Source organism: Hesperophylax consimilis, chromosome 8 (genome assembly GCF_061612785.1).
Source record: "Hesperophylax consimilis isolate HC1 chromosome 8, BYU_Hcon_1.0, whole genome shotgun sequence".
NCBI classification, from domain to species: domain Eukaryota; kingdom Metazoa; phylum Arthropoda; class Insecta; order Trichoptera; family Limnephilidae; genus Hesperophylax; species Hesperophylax consimilis.
Genome location: NC_142843.1, coordinates 6,913,321 through 6,932,056, shown reverse-complemented (window position 1 = coordinate 6,932,056; position 18,736 = coordinate 6,913,321). Strand labels below are relative to the sequence as shown.

Sequence of the window (18,736 nt, the reverse complement as noted above, 5' to 3'; positions counted from 1 at the left end):
TCCACGAGCTCTCTCAGCAAAATGACATCTTCGGCGCTAAAGTTTGAAGATCTCTCTCTGAAAGTAAAGTTCGTCGTATTGAGAAGAAAATAATATAACAAGTCGAATAAAATACACATACGACAATAATAAAACCTACTTACTTTGTGATTGTTTCCATTTTTATTATTTATGTTTAACTGAGCTGCGAAATAACCTCAAAACTTCGTAAACGTCAAAGATGCGTCAAAGACAATGATAAAGCGCGTTGAACTGCAGTGTTGACACGCGTCAAAATAATTATGTGTTTATTTTTATTAACAAACATCAAATACAAGGAAAATTCGAAGCCATTTCGATGGCAACACTGGTAACTTTAAACTAACTATTTTAATGTTGGTGCAACTCAATTTTGTTGAATTTTAGCTTAACTTTAGTTAGGGCTTAAACTCAGTTTAAATATTTAACTTTAAACCTTACTTTAATTATTTTCGATGCAATTGGCCCTTAATCATTCACCTCAGTTACAGCGGTTAGAACTACATCATTTATGGAGTAAGCATAAATAATTTGATTTTTTATTCTATGAAATCTCATAATTAGACATTTGTTTATATTTAGGTGTAGATAGTTCTCTCTGCACCAAAAAATAGTTTAAACAAGTTATTTGACAATTTTTGACAGTCATTCATATTTTTTATAACTTTGTATATTTTCATATCGTCGGCAAACACTGAAACTTCGACATCGTCGAATATAGTGAGCACATCGTTCACAAATATCAAAATAAAATTGGTCCCAAATGTGACCCTTGGGGGACACCGCTGGTAGCTAAATTTATAAGAAATAAATCCATCAATTATGACCTAAAGTAGAGATGTTAGTTATCCAATTAATTGTTCACGGCGGCCACTCAAATCGACAATGTATGACTTTTTTTTCCAATGCAATAAATGAAGCACATGTGGTATCCTCCGTTGGGTAGGGGAAGAATTTATTACTAACGCTAGTATTAAGTTTACTAAGCACTGATCAAATATCAAGTACAGAAGTGGTTTTTCATTCAAAATAACCATGTTTTATGACCAGGGATAAGGCAGGTACCATCTCTCATTCACGAGCCTTTGACAGTAATCAGACAAGTCCCGCATACAGAGGATTATGGGGATGATTGTCAGCTCAATCACAATAATGGCTTGAAGCTTGAAGATAGCAGTATTGTTCAGCTACTTTGATTTTTTTTATTATGTTTTACTTTCACAGTTAGTAGAATTACATATTTTTTCTTTGTAAATAATGGTGTTTACATGAACGAATATACAAACATGAATCAGTACACACAAATAAATACAGGAAAATGAAGTAATAATAAATTATTACAGTTACCTAAAATAAGTAGAAATATAAATTGAAAACCTGCAGCGCAAGCACAAACATGAGACAAGAGAGGACATGAATGAAAGGAAGTTCTAGTAAAGTAAAAGGTATAAGGGTTGGGTAGGAATCTAGGGATCAGTTTGTCTAAGAGTGACAAATGTATGAATATATCCCTTAAATTGTGGTGCAAGCCGATGTATCGAGAGGCCTTTTGGAGAGGTCTAACGGTCTTCCCAAACCAGGAAATATGTAACTCCAGCTTCATCAAAACAATAATTCGACTAATTAGCGGGCTAATTAAATAAAAATATGAACCCCGACGTTGAGGTTCCCACCATGTTAATTATCTCGGTCTCTACAATACTCGACAGCTAGCGCCATCTATAGGTAACCTAATGTCCTCTAAGGATGAGCTCATACACTAATGCCGAGGTTACCACATTATTTTATTAGTATGAAAACTATTTAATATCTCCTATAGTTATTTTAAGTCACATTGTGCAAGCTACCACGAATCACGCAAATTGTATCATGAACCGAATTACCGTAAAGCAAACAATGGTTTATTCACAAGCTAAAGTTTAGAGAAACTAGGTATAACTATAACAAATTTGAAGCTATCCGCCCGAACGCCTTGAAAGCTTCAATTTGGTGGCTTGGAATACCACCGCAGCTTGCAGTAATATCGTTATTAATTTACCCGTTCGTTAGGCTGATAATAGTTCAGCAGGTCTTGAAGATGCCTTGCATTCTAGAAACTCCAGCTTTAATTGTGAACCACTTTTAACCACTGAACACAAAATCACTAGAATTATAATCTATATAGATTTGAAATAAAATTGATATAACTATCCCTAATTTGCATTGATTTCAGGCAGTTGAAAGTTTTGTGCGGAATCTGTGAAAATATCAGTAATATATATATATTTTTTAAACATATTTTTTCTTTAGGTCCTGAAAACCCAAAACGCACCGAGCATACCTAATTATGGGGACAATTTAAATCCATAAAAACTTCATTGACAGTAATCGAGACATAATAGTCTCAGCATAATAATTCTTACTATCCGGTCAATGTACACAATTATGATTTTTTGGTAAACCAATAATAAAAATTAAAACAAAATCTATTGACTGAGTGTACGTTCCGTTTAAAGATGGTGGCCGTTTTAAAGGTTCAACAAAGATTTTATTCGGATGTGAAATCGTCGTATTAATTTAGATTTTCTTATTCACTTTTCAAAACGTGTTACCTACGTGACGAAAGTTAAAAAATAATTGTCATTGCGAGAGAGACTTTTTTTGACAAATTGTAAAATTACTTATTTAAAATTTAAAAAATGTCTCTTAATAAATGGGTAGGTATTTATGTATCTACTAACAAATCATATATGATTTCAGAGGAAATTTATTTTGATTTTTATTTATTGATTACGAGAAAATTAGAAAAATGCTTTTTGTGAACGCGAGATGCACCAACTGTTCACATATTTACTACATATATACATTCGAATGGATGTTTTGATTTAATGTAGGCACCTAAGTTTATGATCTAAGTTCGATTACCGTATAGAAGATAAGGTAATACAGGTAATTTATTAAGGTAATACATTTATAGTATTACCTTGATTATAGAAAGTTTGGAGTTGTAATTAATATCAAAGTGTATTTCGATGAATGTTAATGTAAATAAAGCAATACACATTACTACAGGGGGTTAACAAGGGTTGGATTCCAGGTATTGGTACAATCAACCGGGGAACAGGGGATGGAGGTTGATTAGCATTCATATGAACCGGGGAGAAATTACACGTGAATAACCATTTCAAAGAGATTTATCACCTTACCTGATATATTTTAGTTGAAGGCGTGTAGGTATTATGTACAGCTTGACACAGCTAACCTTGCAGCCGGTCCTTCCGGAATAAAACGAACGAACGGTTTTTGTAAATCTAAAAAAAAAATTGTCCGCCAAATTTAAAATTGCGACGTCGCCGATCGCAATTTTTAAAAATCTTAACCCTAAAGTATAGAAGCATGTCTCATAATGCTTGCGGTGAGTTGTGGCGTCATGAAATTCGCACTTTTTTTTTACATCGAGTTTTCATGATACCTAATGAATGAAAGTATCTATTTGAAATCCTAAATGTCATTTGCATCGCGAAATTTAATATTTAACTTTTAAATGTTAAGTTTTAAGACAAGATGCTAATTGAAGGGATTTATTTTTGGGGTATTATGCTGTGTTGCGCTACGTGCGCTTTATCGAACGTTTCGGAGTGCATTACAGGGTCCACGATCAGGGCAGATTTGTTTTTTAATGCTCTCCGAAAATTTGGTTAAAGAAGGATGTTATATCCCAAACATAAATCACTATAATACTTTTAGACGTGAAAATCTGAATTCATATTGATGATATTTAGTTTATTCAATTAAAAAAATATATTACAAATTCAAGTGAAAGAGTAGTTCTTGGCCGTTGTACTACCAGTACGCTTTAGAATTTACACAGAGAAACGCTTGGATGAAGGGCTTTAAAAACAAAACAAAGAGATTATGATCAAAGATCATTGCTGTATGTGAACCCATATTAAACATTAACATATTAGCAAACCATAGACTAAATGGAGAAATAATTAACTAAAAATTCTGCCTCAATACAGGTTCGCCTAGTGAGGCAGGTTATGCACAACCTAAAATATAGTATATTATGCCATTTCTATATAACACTCTTACATTCATATATATTTTTTCTTATATTAGAAACTGCCGTATTATTGTAACATTATTCTTCCAACAATTTCATTGTTTCTAACTGACATATAATTATACAACTTACTAATGATATATTATATATATTCTGTAATTTTTTGATGAAATAAATAAATTTAAATTTAAAAAAGAATTCATATACAATAATAATATATATATATATATTATTTTTTTTGTGATTTGTTTTTGGGGTGTTATGCCGTGTTGTGCTAACTCCTTCTTTAGCCAACGTTTCGGACAGCATTGCAGTGTCCATCATCAGGCCAGATGTGTTATTTGAGGTTGTGTTAAAATGTGAGCTTATGTATGACATACACATTTTAACACAACCTCAAATAACACATCTGCCCTGATGATGGACACTGCAATGCTGTCCGCAATGTTGGCTAAAGAAGGAGTTAGCGCAACACGGCATAACACCCCAAAAACAAATCACAAAAATACTTTTGGCCGTAATCATATATAATAATATTTGGCTAATTTATATTGCGCCGTTTTCGTGAGAAATCACCTCAAGGGCGCTGTACAAATATATTTCTTAAATAGTTAACACTAGAACTACTGACTTAAAACTAGTGACTTACGTCTGAGACTTATATCTAGAGACTTATGACTGAGGCCTATAACTACTATCTTAATAAAATATATAATTACATATGTAGAAAATTATAACTAAAATAAACGTTAATAATCTAATTTTACAAGCGCCAGAAGAAGGAGGAAGTTCTATTATACTAGGGTGTTTATAAAATTAGTATTTATTATTAGCTGGAAATATATCTTAAATTAATGAATGAAATTAATCGTCGATCTTTAACGTATTTTAATGATTCATCTGCCAACAATTAAACCGATTGACGTGTTATGTTCCCGCTGATATTGTCCATTGTCCATTGGTAGGCAAGTCAATAGCATTTTGACTCTATCAAGTAGTTGAACGCAATCGCTAGAGAATGTATGTGTGTGAATCATCAATTACGGTATGTATTATAGAATGACGGATTTATGGAAATATATGCGATACATGAACATTTATCGTGAAATAGGAGTACAATCAATGGATGCGATGTTGCTTTTTAAAAAAAATATATAAAAAAACTAGAACATGCCTACACTGAATTCGTAGATTCAATAACTCGAAAATTTTTAAGATTTTGTTTAAAATTTAAATTTATATGTAACTTTAAATAAATGTATACATTTTTATTTAAGATAAAAGAAAATTAAATTTTCACTTATTTAACCAGAAATAACTAATACATTACACAGAAATACATTACATAAAAGTATTATTCACTTTCAGTGTTTTGCTCACTGAGCATAAAAGTGAACCATTTTTTTGTTGCCCCCCTCGTAACCAATGGATTGCTTGCCATAGTGGGTATGTATGGTGTTTAAATGTATGTTATCGTGTTGCCGTGTAAAATGTGTGTGTACTTGGGACGTTTTCATGAGTTATGTGTTTGTATGTATGAGTTATTATTCATTTTGCTATATGTATTATATTCATATAATTTTCTTAATGTTAACAGTTTTGTTCACATGTACAATTTTTTGTGAATATTCTAGGTTTGAAGTGAAATAACTTTTTGATTACTTTGTTTTGAGTTACCGGTAGTTAATTTATATTTGTTTCATAAACGTTTCCCCAGATTTCAATCAAATAGTTTAAATAAGCTTTGATATATCGTAAATTATTGACTCACGTACTGCAAGAATATTTGCACTAATCTTAAGAGATTGTTTTCCAAGAAGCTACGTTTTCCGTATCTTTAAATTATATTTTTTTTTATTTTAGAGTATTAAAAACCCGTAGGTAGAGATTTGAAAAAATAAACAAATCGGCCACAAAGCAAATAAAAATTCAGCGATTGGAAAAACAATCTTTTTTTGATGTTATCAAATCTTATTTTATGGGTAGGTAAGTAGTTACATTCTAAAAATACATGCTTAAAGTTTATTTAAAGCAAAGAGCATGAAATAATACAAGGACTAAAAGGATTTTTTCTTGGAACAATTCTGTAACTTAGGCAAAATAATAATTAGAACACGTACTTATAATAATTTTGGTGGTATTATTTTTATTTTTGAAGCAAAGATGTAGTCGAGCTTTTAAATTGTCTATATTTTACAACAGTCTGTCCTTAGAAAAACGCTGCTTAACTAAACTATTATGTATTACGAGCTCTTAGAAAGATTTCGAGCAGGTTTTTAATATATCAATAAATCATTCAAATTATGCCAAGTAAAAACAGTATTCGCTGCTAACATAAAGAAATATGATACGGCAAAACGTGTTTCACGCGTGCCAAATATCATATTTTATGGAAGAAAGGAAACTGGAGCAGGTACTTATTACGAAAATTTTATCTAAGCGATGATACCTTAGTTTTTCACGCAGGCTGCGAGTTTTACGTTGTCTGGGCGAATGTTATAAATTGTTAAAATATATATTTTTTTATAACTCGATTTTCTTCTGGCTGAGTTTTTTTTACCACATAAATTCTCGTTATTAAACCAAACGTAACGATATCGTTTTGAACGCCAGTTCAAAAAATACAAATGTTAGTTTTCTATTTGGTTTTGTGACTGTGATAACACATATGACATATTAATGTTTTTGTAGGTTTCTTAGTTTTTTTTTTCCTTTTTACATTACATTTGGGTATTGTAAAGGGGAACGGCTGCGCGGCCTTTTTCATACAAAACAGTAATTTGGATGTGAGGCCAAAATACAAAACTAATAACAATTATTTTTTATAAAAAAATACAGTATAAATATAATACTATTGTCAACTCAAGTCAGGACCTTGAATGTTTTGGTGTAAGTCTTAATAATTTTTGGCAGTCATTACGCAAGTTATATTTTATATTTTTATTTATTTATTTTTTTTTTTTAAAGAAAGACAAACATTCCCTGGTTACGAATAACCTGACAATATTTGAAAATCTCCTACTACCACCACAGTAAGCTGAAAATGTTGCTTGAGTTGTGATGGAGGACTTAGCCAGCCGAGGAATTGAACCAATGAACATACTACGCCTGAGTGGGACCCAAGCGCGATGTCAACTCGGCCACCGACCGGTCGTGGCAATATATATGTGGCAAAAGTCGTGAACTCCATCAAAACCTTGTTCCTGTCTTGGCTTGACATTAACATTATTGTTTATATACCCTATTTTTATCATAGCAGTAATTTTTTAATTATCCTGTGTTGTAACATTTCTCCTTGTATTAACCATTGTTAATACAATGATGCGCCATTTTATTTATTTGTATTTTAAATTGTGATAGTAGGCCAATAAATAAATCAAAATTGCATTATTTTTTAGGCAACTTTTTCATTATTGTGAGTAATTGTTATAATTAAAAGAAATCTTGCCCTAACTAATGAAAAATAAATTTAATAAATATAACATGGAAAAAAGACCGCCTTTGGGTGGAAATTTAATTTATGTGCGACTAACGTAAATCAGTCATTTGTAATTTTAATTTACTCACACAAAAATGCTTTTTTTTAAATTTTTATATATTCTTTAACATATTAGTATTACAAAAGTATATTCTCCTCCTCTATGCTATTTTCAAACATTTTAATTTTTGTATAATATATTTATTTCATCATATTTTATAGTAAATCGAGCAAAGTGTTTTTTTTAAATAACTTTAATAATATAACTCACAAAAAATGCCAAGATTACCACTAAATGAAATTTTTTATTATTTTATGGCCCTTATTTAAAACACAAATAAATAAAATAGCAAAAATCCATGCTATAGGTATTATTATATTATTGTATATTTGTTTAATATATCCTTTGATAAAAATCTAGTTTTTCTGTTTTGTTGTGTATTTTGGCTTAAAGTCTAAATTTAAGATTTGAATGGAAAAGGTCTTGCAGCCGTTCCTTTTAAGATGTTAAAACGTCCTAAATTGTATCATATGTTGATATGACAACACTCGAAACATGGATAGAATATTGTTTCCCCAATTAAAAATCAATAATTTTTTTCAGTACCTACTGGTACGGTTAATATCTGTTTGTACCAGTGTTATAAATTAACAAAATAACCCTGCTGAGAACGAATCTATTATTTTTATAATACACAATTAATACTTGAAATACAGTAAAGTTTGTTTTATTATTTCGTTAAGAGTTTCACTTTTTAAATAGCTACTTCAACATCTGTTCTCGTCATCTGAATAATCTCGGTTCGTTCATTTTTTTTTAACACTTCCCGAATACAAATGCTGTAAAATCTTTTCTTAGTAACGCCTGTGCCATATTTCCGCTAATGGACAAACCATTGGAGGCGTTTCTTATCATCCAAGGTTAGTGAATTCAGGGTCGGCCCTGAGCGAAACGGCGCATGGCGCGAATAAAATTTTGACCCCCCTTGTCAAAACCAGTAGACGCCTAGGTAGATGATGAAGTAATTATTAATATTTGGATGATTTGTAAATTTGTGTAGAGCCGTTTTTGTGAAAAATAATCTCAAGGGTGATGGGTTAGGACTGTTACGTGTTAGATATAAGCGCCTTGGCGCCTTGTTAATTCGGCGCCACGAGCGGACTGCTTGAATTGCGCCAGCGTATGACCGGCCCTGATTGAATTGACTAAGGAAAGGAATAAAAGGATTGGAGAGGGTAATGTCTTATTATTTTTTCGCTCAAATAAGCATAAGTATGGCGCGTAACGGGTGTTCGAAGATATGAGTTTTTTGTGGGGTAAAAATGTTATAGGCGTAAAACCTTTTTAATCAAGATCTCTAAGGGTCAATAGTCTCAAAGAATTTGATAAATTTTAAATTTAATTTACAAGTTTTGTGAATTTTCTATTAAACTTTTGGTATATTAGATCATTATGGAACAAATTATTTCACAGAATTAAAATATTAACAGAACTTTAGATGATTTTTATTATTTATACCCGCTAACTGCAAAAGCAGTTTGTCAGCAGATGCTTATAAATAAACTTTCAAATAAAAAAATTTTGTAAAAAAATTGACCCTTAATATGAGATGTAGCGAATGTTCTTTATGACAATATCCAATTTGAGAGTAACTTAAATCTAGACTAATTTATTTTGACTATTTGATAAAACATTTTCTACTATAATACTGAAAAAAATTGCACGCTCTTCGATTGCGCCGAGGAATGCTTACTAGTTACCTTTTGAATCGAATTTAGATTTAAATAACTAGATGTTAAATATCGCGTATCTTTTTGTTATGCTTTTCAAATAAAAATGGTAGGACTTTATTTATGATAAGATTAAAGCAAACTGACTCCACAACTAAATACAAGAGCATGTTTTTATGAAATATGCCAAACACAAATCTATATCTACAAATGAAATTTCCCCTTCCTGCATTGTTGCAGAGTAAGGTAGTAAGGCTCATCTTTGATTGATTTTAGTGATCCAGTTCGTCAAATGACGTTGTGAACTTTTGTGAACATAACAACTCGACACAAATAAAATTCTGGTCTAACAATAATTGCTTTGCTATTTTGTGAATGGCGCTAAATTGGATTCCGAGTTTTTGAAAAAATATACCATACGAAGTGGAAGAGAGCTTGAATATTTATTGCACTTGAAATTTTAAGCACCGCATTCTTGAATATTTTGAACTCAGTTTTTAACTTCCAAAGAAAATATATGGTTGTTTTGAAGGTAATATTAAGACATTGTACAGCGCTCTTGGGGTGCTTTTTGAAGTGATAAATTCGCCAAATATTATTATTATTTGTGGAGCCGAAATGGTAACTCTATGAAATTTTCTCCGCGCAACAACATTGCAGAGTATACTCCGAAAATTATTAAAAATACATTTTGTTCAGTTATTTAACATGTTACGGGTATGAAAAAAATCACAGTGTATCTTTTAATGAGTGACCGGATAAATCATCAAAATGATAATTCATCACATCTTTAAAAAGTTATATAAAGTCATGGAAAATGATGAAACAAAAACTTTATTAACTGGGTTAAGTAGGTTAGGTTAGGTTTAAATTATTTTTTCTTCGTTTCTAATGACTTTATATCACTTTTTGAAGGTGTGTTGAATTGTCGATGTATTGACTTATCATGGAACCGTTTCAATGTACTAACTACCAATCATGCCGTTTCTCCCTCAGGAGTAGGCAGAGAGGACGGACTTGCAAACAACTTGGTCTTGGCACACACTCCTTGCCTCATTCACATTAATACATCGTCTCATACATACTCTTCTATTATTGTGACTCTTGGCATAGCCCGACTCAAGTATCTGATTCACTTGGTCGTGACATGTCTTCCTCGGGCGTACCCGACTTCTGCTACCATTCACATTTGCATAATATATTCTACTTACACTTCTTTCTTCGTTCATTTGCTCTACATGCCTAAACCATCTAAGCGTCCCTTTCTTGATCTTACTCAATACGCTTACATCAGCCTTGCACTCTACATTTCTCACACAGTCATACATGGTTTTACCACACATACGTCCCAAGGATATCATTTCTTGAAATGTAACATCTCATCTTTTAATTCATAAATGTAGCTGAATATTTTCGCGCTCCATTCATATTTACACATTTCTGTTTCAAACTATCATCTTCTTCTTTTTAAACGCTTGCTACGGAACCGTGAAGTTTGAAAGTTATGTGGAAAGTAGAAAAGTAAAAAGTATTAACCAAACATTGAAAACAACCTTGAGGTGATTTTGCACAAAAACGGCGCTATACTAGTCATCCAATTATTATTATTAACAAGAAAGTGAATTGGGACTGACTCATATAAGGCAGATGGTTTAAACATAATAGAAGATAACAAAAGGGAAATCATGTAGGGCGTGAGGGCATTCAACTATGTTATCCGTAAAAATCCTTGATATCATTACATAATATCCATCCATTTTTTTGGAATTGAGCTCTAATTACCGGGAAGGTCCATAACACTAAGTTGATTGAAATGTATGTAAAACCGATTTTTTTTTTAATTGGGAGGCCGGATTAGCACTACACTTTCCGGTACCGGATTTAAAGGGTTTTTCCCATAATGTTGAAGCCTACTTTAATAGAAAGATACGTTTTAACTAACTGATACCCAAAAGAACATTTGACTTTCCTGAAACTATTTTATCTTCTAGGAAGATGAACACCATACGGACTACTGGAAGGCTGATTAAAATAGGAGGAACCATTACACATTACAAATTCAACACCTAAAAACTTTGTCTGTGAAAATCACAAATTATCCTATTTCATGGTAATGTTGTTCGGATATCTATGGTTAATTAAAGTTTCACTCAGCATACACAGAGTAAAATGAGTATTGCTAATTTATTAAGAATCTCTTTACATTATTAGTAACAAGAGTAAATTACGATTATATTCCGACATCGGATTACGTAAGTTTGCATTATTAATATATGATGACGAATTGCGAAAATATTTCATGATTTTCATGAAAACAATGTGTTTCGATAATGTGAAAATATATTGGTAATATAGTAAAAGTTTACCAGGAAACGTGTTAATTCATTCGTTAAAACCTACAAATTAATCAAATAAAATTTACTTGCGCACGCCGGGATTTGAACCTGCGACCTCTAACTTGCTAGTCGAGAGCCTTGCCGTCAGACCTTTTTCAGTTTAAGCAATATTTGTAATTCAAGGACGTTTCCCAATGCAAAAAATCAGGAAGAACTTGCAGAGATACCAATACATTTTTTTTAAATTCACTGAAGATTTAAATTTGGACGGTAATTACATACATTGTAGAAATCAGGTAGTTACTATACCGGCAAGCTCTGTTATTGAAATAATTTATTTTATATCCCGATATAATCATAACAGTAATTTTTTTTAGAAATACACTAAAATCCATCTGGAAAAAAATCAAATATATATTTGAAAATGTTATATTCGACAATAATAACATTATTAAAATTTACTCACTGGCATAACCTCAAATTTAATAAAATGGTGCAAGTATAAAAGTTTTTCGCAACGTAAGTGCGCTGCCATTTACCAATAAAAAATTTAGTAAGTACGTAATAATTTGCTAAGCTGCAAGCTAAACCTAAAACATGGAACGTGTAGTTCGGAAGATGGAAACGATATTCATTCTAGATTGGCGGTGTAGCTAATGAATATCTTGATTTGCGGCTAGATACATCAACTCAAATACCGAGTCTTAACCGAAGATATTGAATTCCTCGCCTATAAGTGAACACAAACATCCCCCGCAACCACCCCACCCGCGCCCTACTTCTCGCCCAAGCGCGCTTCCCCCCGCAATCAGGAGTTATCAAGAGAAAAGCACAGGACCGCATCACTTAACACGTTTTTCGAATTTAATGTTGATATAATTTTTTGCAAACCCAGTAATTATTATAAGCTCGATTGCTACAAGCTTATTACCAAATTCGACAGCTTTTTTAAATACTTCTGATTGAATTTCGAATTTGTTTTTTTGAATTAATGAGTAAATAAATAATTGAATTAAGTGGAAATTAACCATTTCTCGACACCCGATCGAACTGAAACTTAGCATATAGAATTGGTGTCGATGACAATGCATTATAATAATATTGGGCAATTTGTATAGCGCCGCTTTTGCGAGATATCACCTCAGGGGCGCTCCATCAGCTTTTTTATTTATTTACGCACAGACGAGCTTTTCTCAGGAATTGGATGATATTGTAAAAACTTACTGCATTTATTATACGAAATAAATCTTGGTCCCATCCAATCAGAATTTGGCTAAAGTGATGTCGCGATTCTTTCTTTTTATTTAGTCCCTGGGAAAAAAAGTTCAATCCTCAGTCAACCCATTATTTTGATGTTTAAGTTTTATATACATTTTGTCTTAAGACCCAGTCCCTGGGGAAGAAGATTCAATCCTTGGTCAAACCAAAAAATACATATGTTTACGCCAAATAATGGCTAATTGTCGTGTAATTGCGAATTGTTTATGGCAATGAATTTTGTTCCTGAACCCCGTTTTCCTCTCCTTCATACCTCTCCTCTTTGTCCGGGAATCAGTCAGTGCAAAACCAACCGCCGTGACGCGAAGGGAACATCATTACCCATAACGTATCTTATCGCAAGAAACAATCAAAATCATCTTAACGCATCGCAATAAATAATATTTCGCTAAAACCAAAATTACAGTGGAATCCAAGTGAATCAGTGAATCCCAACAAGTGAATGTTCCTCTACATCCGTAAGTACCCTTATACCCTTATAAATTCATTGCCAATGAATAATTGATTGTGTTATAAAAGGTCCACAGCTTAAACATTTGGTCAATTCGAGCCACATACATTATTATGTAGAGATATGAACCAGCGCATCACGTAATTATAATACGTATTTACGCATTTATCCACGATATTGTGTTTCATCGTTAAATACGTGTCGAATTATTTATGTGGGTAGGGTAGATAGTTTTGTACAGTAAGATCTCGCATTATTTATTTTAATTAAACGATTTATTGTTATTATATTATTTATCATAAAAATGACTAACGAAACGTCAAATGTAGAAATTAATAGAGAAATTAAGTTATTAGAAGCTCGTCAAAATTCATTCTTTTCAAGAGCTCAGAGAATATTTGATAGCATGAAAAATTTGAAGACGACATCGTCAAAAAACACTTTTTGCGCAAACGCCACATTGTTACCAGAGATTAGGAAGGAATTTTCAGAAATGGTTATTAAAATAAACACGCTCAACCTTAAAATAAATTCGGAATATATTCCCAATTTTCAAATGGAACAATCATTTGACGAAATTTACGCCATTATTCAACTAACCGCCAGGCAAATGAATAGTGAAAATATGAATCAGTCGTCATCTACTACCCAACCAAAACATAATCTAAAGTTACCAAAGTTAACGCTACCCGGCTTTAATGGGAATTTAATGAACTGGAAAATTTATTATGAAACGTTTAAAAATATTATTCACGAAAACACAGATCTCTCTAACGCAGAAAAAGTACAATATTTGGTCGGTTCATTGTCTGATAAAGCATTAAATATTTGTGTTGGGATTCCAACAACAGCTGATAATTATGAAATTATTTGGAATGCTTTAATAGAGAAATATGAAGATAATCGAGCACACGCAGCGTATTATTTCGATCAAATTTTAAACATTAAACAAATAACTATTCCAACAGCATCCAATTTAGAAGCGTTTATAGATCAGTTTCATTCGTCAATTTCGGCGTTACAACAATTAAAAATTCCGAATTTATTACAATATTTCTTCCTTTATATAGGAACTCAAAAATTAGATAAGGAAACAGCTATGGCATTCGAATCGTCAGTAAGGAGATCTGAGACACCTTCATATGAAGAGTTCGTGATTTTTTTGCGTGAGCACGCAAAAATATTACAGCGAACATCTGCATTACCGGAATGTAAATCGCAACAGCGCATGGAGAAAAACTCACTTAAGAAGCAATATAGCCAAGCATTTGTTAGTGTAACAAACAGTAAAATAAAACAATACGAGTGCGCTGTATGTAACCTATCAGATCATACATCAATTTATAAATGCCCAACATTTTTAAAAGCATCTCCTAAGAATAGATTTGAAATTGCTCAAAAACAAAATCTATGCAGAAATTGTCTTAGTAAAATGCACTTTGCTAATAAATGTAAATCGGAAAACCGATGCAAATATTGTAATCAAAATCATCACTCTCTATTACATTTTAATACAACAGCATCCGACTCTTCTCACTCTAATGAGCAAGATTTAGCGGAAAATTCCGAGCGTGAATCTGAAAATCTATCCGATAATGTCACATTGTGCACTCTGAATAATGGAGATGCAAACGTTTTTTCTCCGAATCAAACCATACTATTAGGGACCGCATCCATTAATGTTCTTGATTTTAGGAATAATTATCAGAAAATACGTGTCCTAATCGATAGCGCATCGCAAAACGATTTCATTACAACGGAATGTTGCCAACGCCTTGGCTTACATTTATTCCCAAATCGTAATCACGCCACGATTAGAGGAATAGGGGATGTTGCTCAACGCGTTAAAGGAGTCACTAATTTGAGGTTTGAGTCTCGTTACAACAATAAAGTATCTTTCTCCATTAGACCTTTGGTCGTAGATCGCATCACAACTCAGCTGCCAGCATCATCGCTAAATCTAAACGCTTTATCTTATTTAAATGAATTACCACTTGCCGATGACGAATTCCACACCCCAGGGGTCATAGATGCAATCATCGGAGCCAATTTATTTGGCCAAATAATATTACCCGGTAAGGTAAAAGGCACACGGTTATTACCAAGTGCCATTGAGACCAGCTTAGGATATATAATAATAGGAAATGCACCTACTATCGAAAGTTCTTATTCCCTTGGTAACTCATTTTGCACAACGACAGAACCATCGGTTGAAGAACTTATTGCAAAATTCTGTCAATTGGAAAAGGTCACAGAGTGTGAATCACAATCACCGGAAGAAAATGTCCATGATGCAATTTATGTTCAATCTACCATCAGAGATCCGTCAGGTAGATGTATAGTTAACATCCCATTTAAGGATCCTCCAAAAATGCAAGGAGAATCTTATCAAGTAGCTTTACGTCATCTTTTGATGCTAGAAAAAGGATCACATCGCACCGCGTCGCATCGCATCGCAACAACATGCATCACATCGCACCGCATCGCATCGCATCGCATCAACATTAATCACATCGCACCGCATCGCATCGCTTCGCATCAACAAGCATCACATCGCACCGCATCGCATCGCATCGCATCAACACGCATCATATCGCACCGCAACGCAACGCAACGCAACGCATCGCATCGCATCACATCGCATGGCAGCGCACCGCAACGTAACGCAATAAAACGCAACGCAACGCAACGAAACGCAACGCAACTCATCGTATCTCATCGCAAAAAACTCAAAATAACATCAAATCATTTAGAAGTTGCTGAGAGGGCCATACTATGTGATGTACAAGTAGTTCATTTTGAGAATGACCTAAAGAATTTACAAAAGCAACGTTACTTAGCCCCTGCATTAAGAAAATTAAGACTATTTTTAGACATTATTCTTATTCGTGTTGGAGGCAGATTGAAAAATTCTGATCTGAACTACAATTCTCAACATCCGATCTTGTTGCCAAGTAAGGAACACGTCACGACCATCCTCATCGATTATCACCATGAGAAATATCTACATGCTGGACCACAGCTTTTAATATCTTTGCTACGTCAAAAATATTGGATACTTTCCGCTAGAAACTTGATTAGAAAACGTGTACACCTGTGCAACACCTGCTTCAAAACCAACCCAAAAGCCAATTTTCCGATTATGGGAGACTTGCCTGAGTGCCGGGTGAAACAATCAAAATCATTTTTACATACGGGCGTAGACCATGCAGCACCTATCGCAATCACAATGAATCAACAAAGAGGAACTCGTCGCTTAAAGGCTTACATAGGTTTATTCATATATCCCGTCACTAAAGCCGTGCATATTGAACTTGTTTCTGATCTCAGCACAGATTGCTTTCTAAACGCCTTTAAACGTTTTATTTTACGACGAAGACTTTGCAGTACATTATATTCGGATAATGGAATTGCTTTCATCGGTGCCAAATCATATTTAGATGATTTGTATCATTTACTGAGTTCTGAACAATTTAAAGACGCATTTTCACATACCCTATCAGAATATCGAGTCCACTGGAAATTAAACGCACCTAGTGCCCCTCATTTCAGTGGTAGTTGGGAAGCCAATGTCCGAAGTGTGAAAACACACTTATACCGAGTAATAGGAGAGCAGCTCCTTATCTACGAAGAATTATCCACTATCTTAGCTCAGATTGAAGCTTTATTAAACTTTCGTCCTCTGTCTCAATTGAGTTCTGATCCATTGGAACCGTTGGCACTTACCCCAGCGCATTTCCTCACATTAACCTATTTAACTGCATTGCCTTCTGCAGACGTGTCCCAAGAACCAGTCGGATTACTTAAAAGAAAATCTATGTTAGATCACATGGTTCAGAACTGTTGGAGACGTTGGAAGATAGAGTACTTGAATTCTTTACAAACTAGGTTAAAATGGAAAACTCCAGTTAATCCTGTACAAAAGGGTACGCTATTAAAGGCTGACAACGCACCACCTCTGCACTGGCCATTAGGTATTATAGATGAAGTTTATCCAGGCAAGGATGGTATTGTTCGAGTGGTACTTGTCCGAACCAAGGCAGGATCTTACAAGCGTCCTGTGGTAAAGGTTTGCCCTTTACCAAATCAATAAGCATTTATTTTTCATTAGTTAGCCTAGTTATTTTAGAAGTATGCACACATACATCTGATTGTTATTTTTCTAATTACTTTATTTCTTATTTTTTTACATTATTATATTTTTTCTAACAATTTCATGCAGATAGTTGTCATTAGAGAAGAAATAACATTTTGAACGGTAGTAAATTGCCAAAAAGAACCATGGATCACTTCGTTAAAGCATCTGTAATTTGCCTTTGCCGTTGCCATCGAAATTACGCATTTTTATGGTATTTTTTTCAACATTTTAAATATAAAACGGACTAAACATGCATTACCACATAATGCAGTTACATAATACAATGATAGATAACAGGCGTCAAATAATGTCCCACGTAATCTTACATTATCCGAAAATCGGTAAATATCAAAATAGAACTCCTTTTTTCCATCCCAAATCCATATGAAAATTCGACCCACATGGAAACTGCACGGAAAAAAAAGCATCGTGTAAAACGTCCTTTACAAAACATTTCTAGACAATTGCATTGACTGTCATTTTATTCTCGATGTCCTTGGCAGAGATGGTGATGTTTGCATACCGACTTAGTGTAGGGGCGTTGAACTGCAGCAGTACCAGCTCGTAGGTGACCACCGTTCCTGCGAGCTTTAAAATGAGTCCTCTGGTAATGCCGAATAGGTTGAGTCCCGTAAACGCTATTTTGTCTGTATTCACCTGGTCCAGGAATCTTTGCACCTCAACGCAGTAGTGGCTCGAAGACACGGCTAGAAGGAGTGCCTTGGGTTGTCTGGTGGCGGTGTTCAGGCGGGCGGCCGTCAATGACACTATGAGAAACCGCCCCACGAGGAAGCTGGACGAATAGATGAAGTACACGATGTCTATCAGGAAAGGCCAAAACACGAAGTATGCACACATACATCTGATTGTTATTTTTCTAATTACTTTATTTCTTATTTTTTTACATTATTATATTTTTTTTACTCGCAATAGACACACGTCTTGAACAATGAAAACACCATGTTATTCTATAGCAGTTATTTATTTTGTTTTTGCTATCGTATGTTGGTTTGTTTTGACCATTCTGTCAAGGCGGGGAGCATGTTTACGCCAAATAATGGCTAATTGTCGTGTAATTGCGAATTGTTTATGGCAATGAATTTTGTTCCTGAACCCCGTTTTCCTCTCCTTCATACCTCTCCTCTTTGTCCGGGAATCAGTCAGTGCAAAACCAACCGCCGTGACGCGAAGGGAACATCATTACCCATAACGTATCTTATCGCAAGAAACAATCAAAATCATCTTAACGCATCGCAATAAA

General features: G+C 33.6%; 1 protein-coding gene across 1 annotated transcript; it reads right to left on the bottom strand.

Moving 5' to 3' along the window:
* Nucleotides 1-17,931: 17,931 nt before the first annotated feature.
* On the bottom strand, nt 17,932-18,333 carry LOC149421492 (gustatory receptor for sugar taste 64a-like). The gene has a single exon (XM_089634713.1). It carries the CDS (start codon nt 18,331-18,333, stop codon nt 17,932-17,934), a length of 402 nt encoding a protein of 133 aa, XP_089490839.1.
* Between the last annotated feature and the right edge of the window lie 403 nt (nt 18,334-18,736).

What these genes read in the sequence shown, in the direction of transcription:
- LOC149421492 (XM_089634713.1), bottom strand. Translation starts at nt 18,333, where the DNA reads ATGTGTGCATACTTCGTGTTTTGGCCTTTCCTGATAGACATCGTGTAC.